The sequence below is a fragment of the Dromaius novaehollandiae genome, chromosome 3 (assembly GCF_036370855.1).
Source record: "Dromaius novaehollandiae isolate bDroNov1 chromosome 3, bDroNov1.hap1, whole genome shotgun sequence".
NCBI lineage: Eukaryota > Metazoa > Chordata > Aves > Casuariiformes > Dromaiidae > Dromaius > Dromaius novaehollandiae.
In genome coordinates this window covers 3,433,123-3,452,639 of record NC_088100.1, presented here as the reverse complement: position 1 = coordinate 3,452,639, position 19,517 = coordinate 3,433,123, and the positions used below count along the sequence as shown (strand labels likewise).

At 51.3% G+C, this 19,517-nt stretch overlaps 1 protein-coding gene and 1 pseudogene across 1 annotated transcript in view; one reads left to right on the top strand and one right to left on the bottom strand.

Moving 5' to 3' along the window:
• LOC112984282 (PIN2/TERF1-interacting telomerase inhibitor 1) overlaps nucleotides 1-19,517 on the top strand; it is a 73,367-nt gene that overhangs the window by 7,430 nt on the left and 46,420 nt on the right. The window contains exons 4-6 of the mRNA XM_064508282.1: nucleotides 334-412; nucleotides 14,478-14,567; nucleotides 17,310-17,386. Coding sequence (XP_064364352.1) covers nucleotides 334-412; nucleotides 14,478-14,567; nucleotides 17,310-17,386 — 246 coding nt within the window. The remainder of the gene's footprint in view (nucleotides 1-333; nucleotides 413-14,477; nucleotides 14,568-17,309; nucleotides 17,387-19,517) is intronic.
• Nucleotides 6,110-10,235, bottom strand: LOC135327994 (T-cell activation Rho GTPase-activating protein-like; annotated as a pseudogene).

Sequence of the window (19,517 nt, the reverse complement as noted above, 5' to 3'; positions counted from 1 at the left end):
AGTAACATTGTTGCCGGAAAAATCACCTTAATATTTCCTGCCTGCTGTTGAAAACATCTAGCCCAGACTATGGCACGCAGAGCCAACAGCAGCTCAGTATTGTTTGAAGACATGCAAACACAACCCTTATCAGTTCTGCACTTTGGAGTGACTGTAACAAGCCGCTGTTAGTGTTGCCACCTGTGGAGTTTCAGAGGGTCCCTCCTGCCAAGAAGGGTTGAGTACCTGCGATTAAGTTACTTCTCAGAGTGCAGAATCTTAATACACTTTTTAGCAAAATTTCTGTTAGGACTGAAAGCTCTTGCCTTGTATTCATGGCGGTGATATTTACAGGACAACTGGATTGCTCATCAGGATGACTTCAACCAGCTTCTGGCTGAACTGAATGATTGCCATGGACAGGGTGAAACAGGTAGGTTCATGCTTTGCTCAGTCAGATGCTGGAAGCTTAACAGGGTTTCCATTCTTTCTGTCTTAAAAGGCTAGCTGGGACCTAATCCTTTGGGCTGCTCATAGTATGGGGTTGACAACTTCCCTTCCTCCCCCTCTCCCTGAAAATCAGTGGGAGCAGAAGGACATGTCATCCATGATCATGCTAAAGTTTGTCTCATTGGATGCGTAAATCTTAGTGTGTTGTTTTTGCTCTGGGTCAGGCTCCTGTTAAAGGCTTTTTATTGAGATAGCAAACATCAAAATTTTGAACTTGTGTGTTTTACCCAAGACCACAACATAGAGGACCTTTTGCTGGGATGTGCTACAACAGCACTTGTTTCTTTGAAAAGCAGCCAGAGTGAGTATGAAAGCTCACAACAAAAACATTCGCCATTGCAACGCGTTTGCCTTTGTTTAGCTAAGGAACTGTTGCATCTGGCTTGCATGCGCTGGTGGTTTCTTAACTGCCTACTTTTCCTGCCCTCAAAGAACTGCTTTTTAGCTTTTGACTCAGGGTTATGCATTTCTGTTTTGAATGTGGTATAATGTGATTTTTCTAGCCGTGATGTAGAGCACACAAGTGGGGAAACTGTACAGCTTCCCCAAAAGAGCTATATATAAAGTCATCTAATTTTGAAAAGCTCTTGGTGTATGTTCAGTCTGACCTGTGTTTAAAAAATGAAGTAATGCTTCAATGGTGGGTGTAAGCTTACAGAAAGAACTGCACACATCAAAGCTGGTTTATCATCTCTCCTTTAGTTAGACTGGTACATCTCTCAAGTTCAGACTCTAACTGCATATCTGAACAAGCCTCTGTGGAGTGTCATTAAATCAAGAGGATCTGTTGGACAGCCTGTCCGCATGCTGCCAGTGGCAGAATTGTCACCCTAGTGAATTCAGCAACTAGAGAGCAGAAGATTTTCTAGGAGAGGGAGGGTAGAAGGAGGAGGAGGAAAGTCAATTACAAGAAGGATCAAATTAGTTGTTTAGGGAGAAGTTTAATTCCTTGACTCTTGTAGTTGGTGACAGTCCAGAAAATGAGGATTAAAATTCTGGATCTAAAGCTTAAACTTTTTTTAATTGCTATGTTAGTCATCCTTGTGCACTGCAGCCCTAATTGTGATCTGAGGCCACACAGTGCTAGGTGCTGTAGTTAAAATCCTAAAGCGGTAAAATAGCATATTGTAGGGAAATTCCGAAAGTTCCTGTCTGTCTTTATGTATAAATTCTACCCAAGTTCCAACTTGAGCGGTGGGAAGATCAGTTAAGTGTAACTGGTGGGAAGCCTGCAAACTGATGAGCAGAGAGCTGAAATGACTTGCCCAAGGACACAGTGAGTCAGCACAGAGGCAGGTTCAGTGAGCAAGGCTGACTTGTTCCTAAACCTGTGCTGTATTCCCTGGGTCATCTGTACAGATGCAAAGTGGCCCCCTAAAGCCATATTTCTCTCTGTCATATGGAGTTATTTTTCCATGGTCTTTTTAGCAACTGTGACAAGAGATTTCCATCACTGAGGATAAATTTGGGTGCAAGTTGAAAGGTCCCAGTAGGATTCAAGTTTGGTGATTTACAGACCGCAAGCATTGCTCTGAAACTTGTTTTTTGGCTGTTGTTTAAGCTGGCAAAACTCATCCAGATAACTCTGCTTGCAGCTGTGCTCCAAGATCAAATGCTTGCCCATGGTTAACCTGTTTTGCACCAGGACTCCCCAAGTCCTTCTCTGCCAAGCTGCTCTGCAGCAGGTCGGCCCCCATGTTGTCCTGCTGCATGGGCTTCTTGCTGCTCAGAGGCAGGACCCTGCACTTGCCTTTGCTCAGCTGCAGGAGATTGCTCTCTGCCCATCTCGCCAGCCTCTCGAGAGCCCTCTGAGTGGCAGCACGACCCTCCAGGCTGTGAGCCCCTTCTCCCGCTTCTGTAGCCTCAGCACACTTGCTGCTTTGAAAAGTGCAGACCAAGGGCTTGTCTCCCTTCAGGCTTGCTGCGGCGCTGTGCAGCTGCCTTGGAGCCACAAAGAGCCTGCTTTTGTATTGGCAGGAGACCCTCGTGCTGTATGGGATGCTCCCTGGCCATGGGCTTTCAGGCGGTGAGGCGAGCGTCTCCCCGGCAAGACAGGGCTGAAGGCATCCCCATTTAGGAGCAGGAGGTGTGCATCTGCCATTTCGTGCAGCACCTGAGAGCAGGTCTGCAGCTGCTGCCTGACATCTTGCAATCCACTCTGGGGGAGAGCCAATGCAAGGGGTGAGGAGGAGGTGGGAAAACACGGCAGGATGACATGTGCTCGCTTCCCAACCCCCCCCGTCATGCTGGCCTACCCCTGCTGTTTTCTCTCAAGCTAGGGGCTGCCAAGAGCTCACCCTCCTAGTTACTGCAGGCTTTGCCAGAGACCAAGCCTGCTCTGCAGTTGTTTCATAGGAGTGCTTAGGGAGATGTAACTTTTTGTATATTACTGAGTATCTACTCTAGAGAGAGAAGTTTTTTGTAGCGATGTGGCCATCTCTGCTCTGCCTTGCCTTTTTGGTGGGACTGAGGCCAGAGCAGCCTGAGGTGGTATGTGACATGGTGCAGAGGAGCAGGAGGCTTTGGGGGGAGCCTGGCACCAGCCTCCCTCAGCTGGGTGGGATTGCTGGGGCCTGAGCTGAGGCTGTGCAGGAAGGCTGTGGAAAAAAGCGGTGCTTGAAGTGAAAGAAATACCCGTTCGACAAGTCTCCAGTGTTCCTCTCCAGGCCCTCCTCCCTGGTGCCCTAGGGAGCAGGAGTGACGGCTCTTCTCTTTTGCACACCCAGAGACTTCTGCAGTGCCACGTCTCCTGGTGTCTGTCCCTCTCTGAGTGGGTGTGCACGTGTGCATCGTGTCGCGGCATGTCGTGTCCTCCTTGGAGTAGAGGCCTCTGCAAAGCTCTTGACTGCCCCTGCGGTCCCTTGCTGCCCTCCTAAGCCGTGGTGCTCGGGGGAGCAGGCTGGTGAATGCCAGCCAAAGCTGGTGGGCTGCACGTGTTGTGTGAAGTCTGGGCTTTGTGCAACAGAACTGGAGGCAGAGAAGTGAGATGCGGAGGGTGCAGGGAAAGCTGAGTGTAGAAACCTGCTGCTGAGGGCCTGGAGGAAGAGGACAGGCATGTGCCCTGCCACCAGTGGGCTGGAACTGCAAAGCCCCAGGCTGTGCAGGAGGCCTGAGGGGAAAGGAGCCTGCAGTGAAGGAACCTGCCTGCAAGTCTTCAGCCTTTATCACCAAGCTGCCCTCCCGGGGAATCGCTCCTGCAGTTCTCTAGCTTTGGGCCTTACAAGTTCACAAAATACTGCTGCATCCTGTCAACGTTGTGGGTGCCCCCCTGAAGCTGCAGGGTTTGCGTTTGGACGGTAGCCTCTGTCAGGGCAGCTGGTGGGAGGAGTGTGAGTTGACGGAAGGGTGAGTTTTGAGAGGCCACAGGATCAGTTCTGTAACTGGCTGTTTGGCTGAAGAGCCAGTTTGATTTACAGTGTGTGAAACCTCTTCCTATTCTTCCAGGGAAGACGAAGCAGAGCTGCAGGAGAGTGCAAGTGTGCTTGGGATTTGTGAACCCTTTGCTTCCCCTTTGCTGAGAGGGGCGATAAAAAAGCAGTGCTTCCCCCAACACCCCCACAGGCTCGTGGCTGGCTGTGTGCATGTGAGCTGGCTGTGCCTCTGGGGATCATGTCACTTTTGCAGGAGCAGATGCCCTTTCCCCATGCATTTTCCTTGCTGCTCTTCTCAGACTATCGATTGAAGGAGTTGCCTCCTCCTGTCAATGTGGAGCCTTCTGCAGTTCCTCAGAAGCTTTCATTTTTTGTCTTAGTGGCACAGGCAATAGGGACTGACTGCTCTCACCATTCAGAGAGAAGAGTACCCAGAGCACCTGAGCAAGGGGGGCTTCCTTTCCCTGGAGTCAGGACTTGTCCTGGTGGAGAGGCACATGGCAGCTGCAGGTGCTGCTGCCTGGCTACTGCTGGCAGAGTAGCAGCATGTTATCATTCGTGGGGTTTTGCAACTGGACGTGGTGTATTGTGGGCATTGAAACCCTTGTTGGGTCAGAGAACTAAGCAAGTTCCCCTCAGAATGACCCTGGTCACCTTCATGGCTGCGTTTCCAAGGGACCTGCATGGCTGAGGTTCTGTGCTGCTTCCCATGGGAGACGGGGGCATTCAGGCATGCAGAGGGAATGTGGACCAAGAAAGCAGCATTTTGCGCCTGCTTTGCGCAGCCCCCAGTGCCCCTGGGCCTGCAGAGCAGTGGGGAAGCAGGGCTGCTGCCTGGAGCCCGTCTCAGCAGGGAGGTGTGTCAGATGCCCTCCTCTCTGACCAGGTTCTGTCAGGTATTCCACGCGTGGGAGGGGAACTCTTTGCATTTGAAATGAGCAGGTCAAGATCAAGGTGCCAACAAAGAACAAGGCGGTGTTTATTAACAGTAGGAGCAGAGCAGGCAGCATCATTCGCAATGCACAGAGAGCTTTTGGTGACCAGGCTTTCAAGATCTCATCCCAAGGCTGTTCAGTCAGGCGGGTTTCCCCTTTTGCTCACTGGATCAGTTTGCTAGATCATCCCTTGTTTTTCCTTCTCTCTCTTCTCAGTGTTTTCCAGTTCTGCACAGACATTTAGTGGCCTTGGCGGGGGTTTTTGGGAAAGCTGTCTAGTTGATGGAAGGTCACTGCAAGTGTTACTGAGGTATTAAATGGTGCCAAAGAAGACGTCTTGTGTTCAAGGAAAAGCTAAGCAGTACTTCTGCTTGGCGATTTGATCAAAAGCAGATGTCCCATTCCAACAGCTAATGTTGCCAACTTCACAGCTGACATCATCTTTGCAGGGAATACAACTGAAGGTGCATACCCAGATGCCTCCCAAAGCATTGTCATATGCTCGTCATGTCTCGGTACCACAGGCAAGTTGCCAGACGCAGGGACCAGCTGAGTGTTTCCTCCTGCCTAATTCCAGAGCTCTGGGCGTGGTAGGGCAGGTCAATGCCTGCCTGCATGGCCAGTAGCTGCAGTGCTGGCTAATCTCCTCAGTGCCATGAGTACGGCAATGCAGATGATCTCCTGCCAAGGCAGGTGCCCACACATTCCCATGAAAGACACTAGGAATGACAACATCTCGGCCCCAAGTCATTCCTTTTGTATGAGTGTCCCTGATGCGTCCAGTCCCTAGCAACGGGAAGAAGAGCTGTTCGGGAGCTGCGTTCTAGGGCCCTGTAATACTTTTCAGCACGCAGAGCTTTTTCCCCTTCTTGCGTTAACGGCTCCGTTGCTGGCTGCCCTTCTTAGGCAGCTAAGAGCACTTTCTGCAAGGGAGTGTGGTTCTCGTGGCACCCTTGCCAAACTTTAGAGCCTATGGCAATGGTGTAATCCTTTCCGCCTTGCACATTTAGTTGCCATAATCCCGCCTTGCACATTTTGTTGCCATAATCCCATGGGGCTGGGGATGTCCCCTCGGTTAAGCGAGCATTTCCTTTTTGAAAGCACTTAATGCTGCTTGGTGTTGAGGTTCCCAATTCCGTAGAGAGCTTTTCCTCAGCAAATCATGCAGAGGTGCTACTTGAATACGGAATCCAGGAAAGTGTCACCTTCAAAACCCCCAAAGTTCCTCAGACAGGTCTCAAGGGTTTTGATCTGAAAGTGTGGGAATGTTTTCTGTCACCTCTCATACAGATTCTGGCAGTGTTTTCCATCCCCCTATCCATTGGGTGCCCAAGAAGGTAACCCCTGGGCTGGGTCCTTGACAGGATTCACACACTGCTCCCAGTCGATGCGCTGCAGGGGTCCCAGGGAAACTGCCAGGGGAGTTTCTTCCAGCAGGAACCGTGCGGGTTGTGGTTTCCACCTCCGAATCCTTCTGTGCAGAACCTCGGGCCCTGGGCACATGCCTTGGAGACACCTCTGCTGTGTCCTGTGCACAGCTGGGGCATGGGCAGGTTGGCCGAGTGTCCTGCTTGGACGTGGTGGATCTCGCGCCTGATACTGTGAGGCCGTAGAGGGAACTCTCGTGGTCAGGCAGTTCTGGGGAGGCTCTTCATAAGGGGGGGTTCTTCCAGAATTCCTCTGCTCCACCCTCCTCTCGAAACACTTCCTCCGCTGCCTTGAAATGGGGCCTTTGCTGATATGCCACAGGCAAGGGCTTTTCTTGTCTCCCTGGACAATTGTGCAGGAGAACTGGTTGTCTGTCCTTGGGGAGCTGTGTCTCTGGCAGCTCCTGTTTTCCCAGGCCCCCAGCTCTGGAGGATTTTTGGGCACCTTTTCCTGCGGTTTGCCAAAGAGCATGACATGCAGCGCTTTCCAATGGCTCTGCCAGGTGTCCTGCCGTCCTCGGTGCACTTGATGGAAAAAGCCTGGGGCCTCTTTCGAAAGGTCTTTTGTGGAGTAGAGGGTGAAAGTAGTGTGGAAGTGGGGAAGACGGAGGCATCAGATGAGGCAAGGAGCTCTGCAGGGAGCAGCTGGAGGCTGTTTTGGGCAGGGAGAGCTGTTTGATAGTTGGGAAGGCAATCCTGCGGGGTGTTGTTCCAGTGCCTCCTTCTGCAACCTTAGCTGTTACTGCTGCCCTGGCAGTTTGCCCTCCCTCTCACTCGCCTCCTGCTCCGTTGCCCAGCCTTCCAAGCGGTCATGGCAGGACAGGTCTGGTTCTGAGAAGCACCTGTCCATGCTGCTGATGCCCTTGGTGAAATTGCTCAGGGAAGGGGCAGAGACGCAGGTAGGATAGGGCCTGCGGAGACTGCTGCTCCTGCCCTTGGGCTGCTCCAGCTCCAACACAGGGGTGCCGCCTTCAGCTTGCGGCTCCGCGCTGTTGCAGGCAGAACCGTCGTGCTGAGGAGCCCCTGGGTGTCCTGTGGGGAGAAAGAGCCTGCTAGGTCTTTGTTAGGGGCCACCTGAAGATACAAGGGGGCATTTGCTGTGGAACCAGGCACCCTAGGAAAACAAGGACCCCCGAGGACAATGTCCTGCGAGAGTGCACTTCTAGGCCAGAGTTAGCAACTAGGGGAGGAGCAGAAGTGCACAGACATTTCCCATCTGGAAGGAATGCTGTTCTGGGAGTGCTGTCCTTTGGAAAGTGTTCCGGGGGCAACCACTGCACTACCATGTTCAAGTGTCTGCAGCTCTCTGCATTGCCACAGCCTTCTGTCTTCTGCTATGCAAGGCAAGACTGCAAACCAGCAGCCCTGGCCTGGGACAAGCATCAGTGCCTCCTCCTACCTGTGGAGCTGTCGGTGTGCTCCGGTGACTCCTGGGCCGAGGGACTGAAGGGCAAGGTGATGTCCTCCCCAAATATTGCTCGGCAGTTGTCTATTAGGAATGCCACCAGGGCTGTCACCTGCACACAGAAAACCCTTGATGTCAGAGATTTGCCTGTCCTGTTGCACATAGTCCTGATGTGGGGCGCCCCAATGTTCAGAGGTGCTGCTTCGTTGAGCTTTGGCAAGGGCAGGGGGCTGTGCGGGGCTGGCCCCGAGCTGCACCAAAGGCGGGAGCCAGGGGCTGAACTCCACAGACCTTGTCGTTCCTCTCCCTCAGCTCTGCCAGCGTGAGCACGTTGTCCGTGCTGGGGCTCAGCATATTTCGCCCCACGCAGATTGCAAGGTTGCTGGCGTCCATCTTGCTGGTCTCCACGTTTTCGCTGATGTGACGCAGCACAGCGAGCAAGCGCTGGAGCAGCAGGAGGTTTGCTGCGGGCAGGCTGTCAGCCACCCTAGGGCACACAAACCAAAGGGAAGGTTAAAGATGCAGGGCACAGGCACCGCTCTGCCTTCACGGGAGCAAGCTGGAGTGCCCTCCAAAATGGTGGGAGCGGTTCAAACTCTTACTCCTTCAGCTTGTCAATTTTGTCCTGCTGGCTTGGCTTCTCCAGCGCTTGCATCCACTCCTCGTAGAGGCTGTCCGCGAGGAGTTTGGAGGGGATATCCCGAAGAAAGTCCTGCAAAGCCAAGGTCCTTTAGAGGATGCTCTCAACAATGCCAGTGAGCAGAGAGGGAGCATCGCCGTGCCTTGGGCTCACAAGCAGGCAGGTTGCTTTGAGCTGCCTGCTCCCAAAGGTGCTCCTGAGCACTGAGAGTGCGGGGGGCTGTGCGAGTGCATGCCAAACGCACTGGTGTTAGTGCAGGAGCAGGACCCAGCTCCTAGCTGAGCCTTTGGTGCAGCCCTGAGTCTCCATGGTCCTCCCTGAGGAGAGGAGGATGCTGAGGAGGAGGTGGAGGAAGGGAGTTTCCCATGGTCATGCAGGGAATCAGGGGCAGAACTAGGGCAGCTGACAATCTGAGGGGGAAGAAAAGTGCCACAGTGTCCTGAGCCTGAAGCCCGGAGTCTGGCTTCAGTAGGCTTTTAGCTTGGAGTGCCACCGAGGGGAGTAGAGGCACTGCCAGGGGCCCATACACATGAGGCACATGCTCGGAGAGCCGTGTGCTCTGCTGGTGCAAGGAATTCGCCTTCAGCACCACTGCCAGGAGGTGCATGGGTCTGCTGTCCAGGTCAGCGCTCTTGCCCTGGTTTAGGACCGCCTTCAGCTCCTTGCAGGCCTTCTCGCTCGCCGCCTACCTGAAGATGCCCTCGGTGGCAGGCCCTTTCTCATACAGTATAGCCAGGAGCTCCTGCAGGAAGCAATGGACAGGTTTGGACTTGGGGGCACACTCTGCTTTGCTTGCCTTAGTATCTCCTTGCTCCACGTCGATCACACTGGCAATAACCTGGTATTTCCTAGGCACCCGTGCCAGTGGTGTGGGCTGGAGCAAAGCCGCAGAGCTGGCCCCCGTTCCCCCCTGGCCTGGGACCTGGCCTGCAGGCCTTGCGTGTCAGCAGCGCGTGTGGAGGGGAAGCCCCAAAGCGCCTCTCTCTTGAGAGCCCCAGCACAAGTGCTGGGCAGGCTGCGTCGCGCGAGAAGCCCGAAGCAGCGTGCCTCTGTGGGCAGGCTTGCTTACCTGGACTGGCTGGGGCAGGCCCCCGTCTTGCCCGCAGAGAGCTGCCAGAGGCCGGCCAAAGAGAGCCGCCCTGGGGCCAGAGGCGAGCTGCCCTGGGACAGGGCAGGCCCCACTGGCAGAGGTTCCTCGCCGAGCAAGTGGCCAGGAGATCACCTGCCGCCTTGCCTTCGCTCCCTCTGCTGCAAGCAAAAGCAAAGCCCAACTCAGGGTAGAAGACCTGGCGCAGAGGCTGCCTTTTGCGTGTGCGCGGTGCCCTGTGCTGCAGGGTCTCCCGCAGCTTGGCCGGAGGCACCGAGGTTTTGCATGGGGGGAGGGAACGAGCAGCCTGTCCGAAGGCAGCTGCTGCCGTTCTTTCTCCGACTCACCAGCCGAGTGGCCAAGTGCCTCTTCGCCGTCGGAAGGGTCCAAGCGGGGGCCTTTCTTGGCGTCAGCCTGTGAGAAAGGGCTGATGGTTACAGAGCTGCCCCTCCCCAGCGGGGGCCTCGAGGGAGCTGCTCCAGCGATGTTGCTGCAGCAATGCAGGCATGTGGGAGAGGCTGCCAGGAAAAGCGGGGGTGGTCCAAGGGCTGCGGAGGAGAGGCTGGAGGTGCAGGCCTGACGCTGTGCCTCTGTGCCACGGGGGCTGTGGCAAAGGCTGCTGCTGCAGCCAGCGCCCCCGAAGCGGCCCTGCAGCCCCCAGCCCCCTGCACAGTTGCAGGCTGCTCCCTTGATCCCGAGCAGCCCCTGTGCGGCACAAGGGGTCTGCACGTGACCGCAGGGACAGTCTGCCGTGCCGTGCTCTCCCTGGCACCAGGCATTTGCTGCCTTTGCATGCCCCAGGGAGCTGCTGTGCGGTGCAGGGAGCCCCTGCTCACCTCTACCAAAATCAGCGTCTCCACGGTCGCCGCCGTCAGTGACATCTCCTAGGCGAGAGAGCAAAGAGGCGCCGTGAGAAACTTGTGCGAGGGTGGGTTTGGGGAAGGCGAGCCACTGTTGGGGCAGAGCGGCGAGCGTGAGGACACTTACGGGACCGCAGAAGCCAATGACCTTGGTGAGGAGCCGCAGGGAGGGCAGTCGGGTGAGCCTGGCTCCTGGGGCTCCTGGGCTCTGCCTGTGCACAGGGAAGGGCACGGGAAGAGCTCTGTCACCCCCAGCCCTCGCTGCTCTCTCTGCTGCCAGCCAGCCCCACGCTGCCCGGCACCCCGACCCCCGAGAGCCTCCCGCAGCGCTGGCTGCCAGCACCGCTCTGCAGCTCCCGGCGTCGGTGCTGACTGCAACCGCGAGGCTGAGCAAGTCAGGCGGCTCTGCGCAGGAGCTGCCCTGGGCAGTGGGGGCACCTTTCCCCACCGACATTTGGGTCTTTCTGCATGCAGCTCCACCGGGAGCACTCGCCCACTCTCAGCCTCGCGGCGGCAGGTTGGATTCCCTGGCAGAGCTTACCGGAGCATCGTGTCCAGCCAGAGCTGCTTCACCTCCTGCGACCTGCAGCACAACGGAGACCCAGCCTCAGCCCCGCTGCCCCTCCTCCTGCTTGGGACAGATGCGGCCCCAAACAGCTCTCGCCCCCGTGGGCAGAGTCCCCGGGCCAGGGCCGAGCCACGTGGGGCAGGACAGGGGCTCGCGCAGGGCCCTGGAACCTGTCGCCCACACTCACCCGAAGGTCACCACGCAGAGGTTGGTGGGCCAGACGAGGATGAGGGTGAGGCTGCACTTGAGGCCAAAGACCTCCTCCTCCTCCTCCTCAGGCCTGGCTGCGGCTGCCTCCTCGCTGCACAGCACCCAGAGCTCGCTGAGCCGCACGCGGTGCTTCAGCCAGAAGATGGAGCCGCACCTGCAGGGAGGCAGAGCAGGGCCTGGGGTGTGGGTGTGCAGCGTGGGGGCCACCCCAGCTGTCCCCCGGGAAGAGCCGTTTCCCAGGGCAGAGCCATGGGGAGGGTGGCCCCGAGCCCCAGGCAGCAGCAAGGAGCCTCCTTTGCAGCCGCCCCGCAGAGGCCTTTGGAGAAGTGGCTGCAGGGCAGTGATGCCAGCAGCACCCTTGGTGAGGGCCTGCGGGGGAGGAGGACAAGAGCAGGAGCCTGTGCCCTTCTCCTGCCCCTCGCTCTCCTTCCAGAGCAGTGCTGGGCATGCAGCGTTCCCGCGGGAGACCCTGGCCGAGGCGGTGCTGGGGAGGAAGGAGGGCTGTGGTGGCTCTTCTTACTTGAAGCTGGCGATGGCGACCGCGTGGGGGAAGAGCAGGAGGTGCCTTTGGCGCGTGCGCTGGTGCCGCGTCACCTGCGCAGGGAGGGTGAGCAGGAGCTGGGGGCTCCCGCTGGAGACGAAGGTGCCGAGGGGCGGCGGGGGCCGGGAGGCTGCCAGAGCCCGCGGCGGGCGCCGGGAGCCATGGGGCCAGGGGCCCCGGGCTGTGCCTGCATGGCGGCAGCGGGGCCCACAGCGCCGCGGGCGCCGCAGATGTTGGCCTGCCCCATGGCGCCGAGGCCGGGCAGACGGCTGCGGCAGCGCCGGACGCCAACTGGGCCTGCGTGAGGCTGGACGCGTGTCCCTGTGCCGGGCAGTGACCCCAGGCTGGGAGCCACCTCTGTCCGCACTGCCCCACGCCAGCGCAGTGCCGCACGAGGGGGGACACGCGCTGGTGGCCGTGGCCGGGTCTCTGCGGTGCCACTGTGGCACGTTGTGATGCGCCAGCCGGGACGGGTGGAGCCCTGGGGGCTGCAGGAGTGACAGGCCATCTCCCGGCCTCTGTCTCCTCCGATGCTGGGGCATTTCCATGTCTGCAGTCTGGGACATGGGAGGAACTGTGTCCAGAGTATGTGCAGTAAAATGAGTTCTGTAAAGTACAAAAAGAAAACCTCAACTAAAAACACACACCGGGTTTCTGTGTAGGCCCTGGGAGGCTGTGCCTGCTGCCTTTCTTGAAAGCCGTTCCTGAGAGGGCATTTCCCCCACAGGTTTCCAAATCACAGAATCAGCAACTGGTTGAGGTTGGAAGGGACCTTTGGAGATCATCTAGTTCAACCCTCCTTCTCACTAACCTCCTTTCAGGTTTGGAAAGAATGCCATTAAGTCCCCTGCAAAGCCATCTCCTCTCCAGGCTTAGATAAAGCGCTCCAGCCCCCCGACCATTGTGATTACTGTCTGTTGGACTTGCTCCAGCTTATCGACCTCTCAGGTTAACCATGGGCAAGCATGTTATATAGTTGGCCATCATCCAGTTTCAATTGGCATTAAAAGTCAGCTGAAAAACTTCTTTGTTCTTAAATAACTGGTGTAGTTGCCAGAGCTGGTTTGTAATTAGAAATTGGGAAGGAAGGGTCCTGTGGGCGTTCATATGCCAACATTCAAATAGCCTTGATCTACATAGCATTAGCTTTCTTCACTTTTTCTAGCTGATCAGCTAGTGAGGAGGTTTGATTCCTGCCTCTTCTGCTGGGTTCCTGAGTGATGATGGTTGTGTCCCCTTCCCATTTGTAAAATGGGATAAACATGCTGGCCGTGTAGTGTGCTTTGGAATATTCATCTGTGTGAAACTTGCTATACAAATGCCAGGGAACTTTATTGCTGTGACTGAATTGCTTTAAAAAGTGTGTTAATATTCCTGCAGCACTGGCTCAGCTCGTCAGAGGTATTAGCAGTCACTAGAAGAGGCCGTGATACACCTCTTATTTGCAAACACGAGCACATTTCTATGCTCAGTAGTGAAATTCCTCCTTAAAGCACAAGGCGGTGCTGGTGCCCCTTTTGCTGTAAGAAAGAGGCGCAGGAGGAAGGCCTGCAGAAACCCATTGCTGAGTAGTATTCCCTTCAGTACAAGTGGATCAGAGAGCAGACTCAGAAGTACCTCATCTCTGGTCAGACTATTTTGCCTTGTGATGCTCACTTTCCCCCTAGACCCACCCCTTTTTTTTTTTTTAAGGATTTTTCAAGCTAACTGCGGGTTCTAAAACTGGATTTGCTAGTCCTTCCTTCCCTCAGTAGAGTTTAGTGTGTAAATGCAAGAGTAGATCTGAGGCTGCTTTCTGGCAGTAAACTCTCCCACTGCAGGCTGCAGATTTCATTTTTAGCTCAATGACTATCATCAAGTGGCACTACCTATCAAACCATGGAAATCTGTAATTCCAGCATCAAAACAGCTTGGTCTGCAGAGCATTCAGGCGTGGAATCATATGAAAAAGGTGACTCAACTTGGCCCTTAAGGTATGGGTTGATTTCCCTACCCATCCCAGCTGCTGCTGGGAGAAGAAAACATCACACCCGCTTAGCTTTTTCTGGAGTCATTGAGCACCGAGTCCCATAGTGCCTATTCCTTTTCAGGACAGGACCAATAAAGTAGTTCTTGTAGGACAGCAGGTACCTACTTCTAAGACTTTCTTGTAGATTAGTAGGCTCTGTGGATGCAAAGAGTTCATCTGTACCAGGAAATTAATCTGCCAAGCCGCAAAAACTTGCTTTCTCTGCTGTTAAATAGACTAGACTAAATTAGACTAGTCCTCCACATGGTTTTGGTCTGCAGCAACAAGGGCTTTCCTAAGCAGCTCCTCAGCAAACTTTGGGACTTAGTGAGCAGTTTAGATGCAGCCGCTCTGTTCTGGAGGTTAGGAGCCATAAATAATACAGATACGGCAGTTTGTTCCCGTTGGCCTCAGGGATATTAAAGCTCTGCTGCTGTTTAATTTCCTTACATAGATGTATCGTGCTACATCCAGGTGGAGGCACTTTGAGTACTGCTAAAAGTGGAAGGCCTATCTGCTGTGATTTTTTTTTCTTTCTCTATCCACTCATGTTTACTGTTTTATTTTGTATTGCCTGTTTCTTACAGCTTTCTCAGACTCTGCCAGTAGAGATGGTTTTGTAACAAACAGCACAATAGACCCTGACCTGATTAGTCTCCGCTCACCATAGAAATGATGTTAAATCAGACTTTGCTTTTGACCTGAAGTACCTATATCTCCCTTTTCAAATTACATTAGGTTGGAAATGGAAAGGGAAGAGAATGTGGCAAAAAAATCATGCAGTAACATGTCTCAGACAAGACTTGCCATGCTTTCTTCAGTAATATGTTGTGATATGTTATTGAGACAATTCTGAGGTGGAAAGTTAAGTATACTGATGTTTGCATTCTGTGGTTAGTGTTTCTCTAATGGAGCTGGAATCTGTATTTTTTTTAGAGTCCTCAGCAAGTGATCAGAAGAAATTTAGTCTTGAAGAAAAATCCAAATCTTCCAAGAAACGTGTCCATTATATGAAGTTTGCGAAAGGTAAGAGGAATTTTGTTGCTGTTTCATAACCTCTAGCCAAGATCAGAAAAACACATATGTCAAGATGATCCGTTACCTTCTGAGGTCTAAATTTGGCAAGTAAAATCTTAGTTTAGAAATACCCCCTGCAGCAGCCTGCTTAAAGCTATAATATGCTGTTCCTTTCTTATTCTGGGCAACTTTGGATAGCTTTAGGCTAATATTGTTGAATAAATCAATTTTTGCCTGTGGGAACCATCAGCTAAGCAGAGGAATGATAAATATTCTGGGCGATGTGTGCGTGGGCAAGCAATGAGAAGGGGGATGCAAAGCTGATAACATTTACTTGGGCATCTGTACAGCACTATCCTCTGCAATCTCCAGTAACCCCTGCTAAGAGATCATGTGGATAAGATCAGATCAGATGGATCAGATTAAACCTGAATGGAGGAAAAGGAAAGCCTTCTTACATCTACCAGATGTGAATTAGGGTGAATTAGGACAGGAATCAGTGGCCAAAAAAACTCTATCAAGAACTCCTGGAGTTTTGCGTTTTCTAGAGAATGATGGCTGAATACTTAGCTATCCCTGATTTCTACTTTTGACCATTGTTCAATCACTTACTCTGTTTCTCTGCTGGTTGTGTTCCCATATCACACAACCATGTACACATGGTGTGTGTATATGTTTTTCTGTATATGGATAGGATCAGAGCCATGCTATTTTCCACTAATGGCTAATTTATTAAGTTTAAAGTTCTATTTAACGTTTTCCGATAGCAAATACCTCTGCTAAAACAGAGGTAAATTACTTCTGAATGGAGGCCAAATTCTGGAGGCTTGGATTTTTTGATTAAATAATTGAACCTAGAGAGTTAAAGATGTTAACATGACCCTGCCACTTTACAATTTAAACAATTGAATTGGTTCAGGGTTTTGAGTATGGAGACCATGGCCTGTTTGAGGTAGTAGCAAGGAGGATTTATTTTGATTTGGAATTAACCTTTTACTAAATATAGACAAAAAAGAAATGTGGTTTGAGCATGTAAAATATGGAGCAAGGCTTTCATCTTAACAATGTCCCTTATTTGTTTGGCTGCAGTGTTTCTATAAGGTAGATCCCTGTTTGGCTGTAGCCTCTGTGGTGTAAAACAGGGAAATTGTCCTTTTTCAGGGAAAGAAGAAAAGTTATTTGAGAAAGGCTAATGTTGTTGTTGTGGCTCATGTTGTTAAAGTCCGATCCTGCTTCCTTGCAGACTAAACAAGACGAGCTCAACACAAAAGCGGGAGAAGGGAGCAGCAGTGATAAAAAATACAGTTTCCGTTTCTGGTGCTGTTTTGCATCCTTGCTGCTGGAGAGACATAGGCACCACACATAGCCTTAGCAACCACGTGGGGATCTGGTGAATCTGCACCAATACAAGACTGTTTAAGATGCTGATTTCAACTGCTTTTCTAGTAGCTATTTCACTGCGATGCTGCAGAAGATTTGGACAGTCAGCTAAGTTGGGTGTCTGTTAAAGCAGAAAGAGGAGGATTACATTCAATAAATAAATAAAAGCATGCAAAGCAAGCATGAGATGAAAGGAGTAGCAGGAATACAAGTCTTGTGTTCCAAGCCATGGCCAAGATAAAGCTGAAAACAGCAGAGATACCAATCTCGTCTGGCTAACTTGGGTAAGGACATCTCATACAGGCTACTGCAGTGAAATATCAGAAATTTGGATGAAGCTTTCTCCTTTTAAGTCTGTATATCTGCTTACCATCTGTGGGCAATTAAGGATCCTGAGAAGAAAAAACAGGTGGAATAGCCAGATTTTTATTCTTTTGTCCATTACTAGTGCTTGGTCTGATTTTGAGGTCAGTGATTTTGGAATCAGACAATCAAGCAAATAAGATCCCAGCACACTCCTTGGGTAATATCCGTTGGCCTGTCTGGAGTATGTTTTTTTCTTTAACTTTTGCTGACTTCTTTTTCTTTTTTTTTGTTAGAATTTTCTTAGACAAGCTGTGGACAACTGAATATAGAGGCTTTTGCCCTGTGGGCCCAACTAAACTTTTGTTGACATGTCAGAATATCATATCACGCTCTTTTTCCTCCCTCTCCCAGCTCCAGGTTTGGTATTTGACCAGCTACACAACAGTGAGATAGGAATAATGCTACTACTGGAAATCAGAGAAATTCTGTTTCACCCTAGAAATTATTTTATTCAGGATAACCCAGTATGTTGCAGAGATGGGAGTTTTGCTTTTCAGAAGCAGTTTCATGAATCAAAGGAAAGTCCCCACTGAGCAAAGATAGATTTTTCACTGTCTGGAGGAGACTAACCTTGTCAGAGATAGGGAAATCTCATGAGAGCCCCAAGACATGCAGTTTCTTCCTGAACTCTTCCTGTATATAGGGAGATACAGCTTTTCTTTCCCTCCAGAGTAGTGCAGGCTGCTTCCCTCGTTTGCTCTGCCAATTACAGGGTCAGGTGGGGGAAAAGAAGGGCTTGTTACAAGTTTCCCTATGGAGAGACACCAGCAGGCTGTGGCTGTCACCTCACCAGCTTTTTTTCCCATCTATTTCCTGCTGCATAGTGTAGCCATACATTTCCTACTGCATATGGACAGCCTTCCTTAAGTGTCTTCAACATTCTCCTCCTTTTTCACCTCCAAAAACAATTTCTCTAATTCCATGGGTCATAGTTTATGTTATCAAATTTACCTGTCATCACCAGATGTAAGGACTTGTGGTTTTTTCCTCCCTTACCTCCTCCAGGTAAGGATCTCTCTTCCCGCAGTGAAGATGATCTGTCCTGCATTTTTGGGAAGCGACAGAAGAATATGAAGGCACAGGTAAACAAGAGGTTTCACCTTTCTCCTAGGTGTTTGCATGTTTTTCCTTTTAACAAAAACATATTTAAATGTCTTTCTGCTAATAAGATTATCATACACTCATCAAAAACAAGGGATCTTCTACCTGTGAATTCACTGTTTCTGTGTGAAGGCTGTAGATGGAGGGCTGTGCTGTGAACTCTTAGAAAATAAGAATGTATTAAATAAACATTTTTATGAACTACTTCTTTGGAATCAATTAGGAATCTCCATTATTTTAATTTTACACTGTTTGGCAGTATACAGTGCAAATTAAATAAATTTTACTTGATCTGAAAGTTCCGTAAATATTACAAAATTTGGCATTCAGCAGCAACTGGCCAGTCCCAGCACACAGCCCTTATTATCAAAAGGTTTGGGGAAGGCCGAGCAGCTTCAAAGGTTTGCTCATCTTTGAACAAAGGATTCCAAGATGGTCTGAACAACGACAAATAATAAATGAAAAAATTCTTTCCCCAAGTTTTACATATAATTGGATCAAGGTTTGCAGTAGCATTTTTTGAGCATTTTGCACTTGCAGAGAATAGGCCTGGTATATTAGTATACAAAATGTCAGATTTACACTGGGACACAACTATTGTGTCCAAAACATTATTTGGAAAAGGTAACATCTAAGAAGGGCAAATGAGTATTCTTCTAGAATTGTACTGCTGATGGAAAGGTCTCTGAAATCTCTTATAGTTAGAGGAAAAGTCACAGTCTGAAAACTTGAATGGAAAGTTTTGAAATACGTGCTGTGTTCTCAACACAATTCTCATTGCACGATACTCTTGAAAATGGTTCTCTAACTTCACAGAAGGGTTGGAAGGAACCTCTGGAGATCCTCTTGTCCAACCCACTTGCTCAAAGCAGAATCAGATAGAGCAGGTTGGTCAGGACATAGTCCAGTTGGGCTTTAAATATCTCCAGGGATGGAGATACCTCCACAGCCTTTCTGGACAAGTATTTATGCACATTGATAGGATCCCCCCCAAAGCCTCCTCTTCTCCAGGCTAAACAGTTTCAGTTCTCTCAGCCTTTCTTTGTATGTCACATGCTCCAGTACCTTAATCATCTGCATGGACCCACTGGACTGTCTCCAGATGTCCATGTCTCTCTTGTACTGGGGTGCCCAGAATTTGTCACAACACTCCAGATGTGGTATAACCAGGGCTGAGTAGAGGGGAAGAATGACCTCCCTTGACCAGCTGGTAGCACTCTTCCTGATGCAGCCTGGGAGGCTGTTGGCTGCCGTTGCTACAAGGGCACGTTGCTGGCTCATGGTCAACTTGTCCACCAGGACCCCCAGGTCCTTTATTGCAAAGGTGTTCTCCAGCTGGTCAGCCCGTGACATGTACTTGTGCATGGGGTTATTCCTCCCCAGGTGCAGGACTTTGCACTTTCCTTTGTTGAACTTCATGGGGTTCATCTTTGCACATTTCTCTAGCCTGTCAAGTTCCCTCTGAATGGTAGTGCACCCATCTGGTTCATCAGCCACTGCTCCCAGTTTTGCATCACCTGCAAACTTGCTGAGGGTGCCCTCTGTCCCATCATCCAAGTCGTTAATGAAGACATTAAACAGTATTGCATCCCATATAGGCCCCTGGTGCACACTGCTGGTGACTGGCCTCCAGCTGGACTTCATGTTGCTGATCAGAACCTCTCTGTCAGCCTGGACGCTCTAGTCTGTACTTCATCAGCTTGTTTATGAGCATGTTACGGGAAACAGTGTCAAAAGCCTTACTAAAGTCAAGATAAACAGCATTCACTGCTCTCCTCTCATCCACCAGTCAGCCAGTCAGCTCATCTAGAAGTCTTACCAGGTTGGTCAGATTTGATTCCCCCTTCATAAATGCATGCTGACTACTCCCAATCACCTTCTTACCCTTCATATGTTTGGAAATGTTTTTCAGGATTATTTATTCCGTCACCTTCCCAGGGATTGAAGTGAGACTGATCAACCTGTAGTTTGCTGGATTCTCCTTGCCCTTCTTAAAGATAGAAGTAACATTTGCTTTATTCCATCCTCAGGAACCTCCCCCAGTTGCCATAACCTTTTAAAGATTTTAAAGATAATCAAGAGTGACTCTCAATGACATCAGCCAGCTCCTGC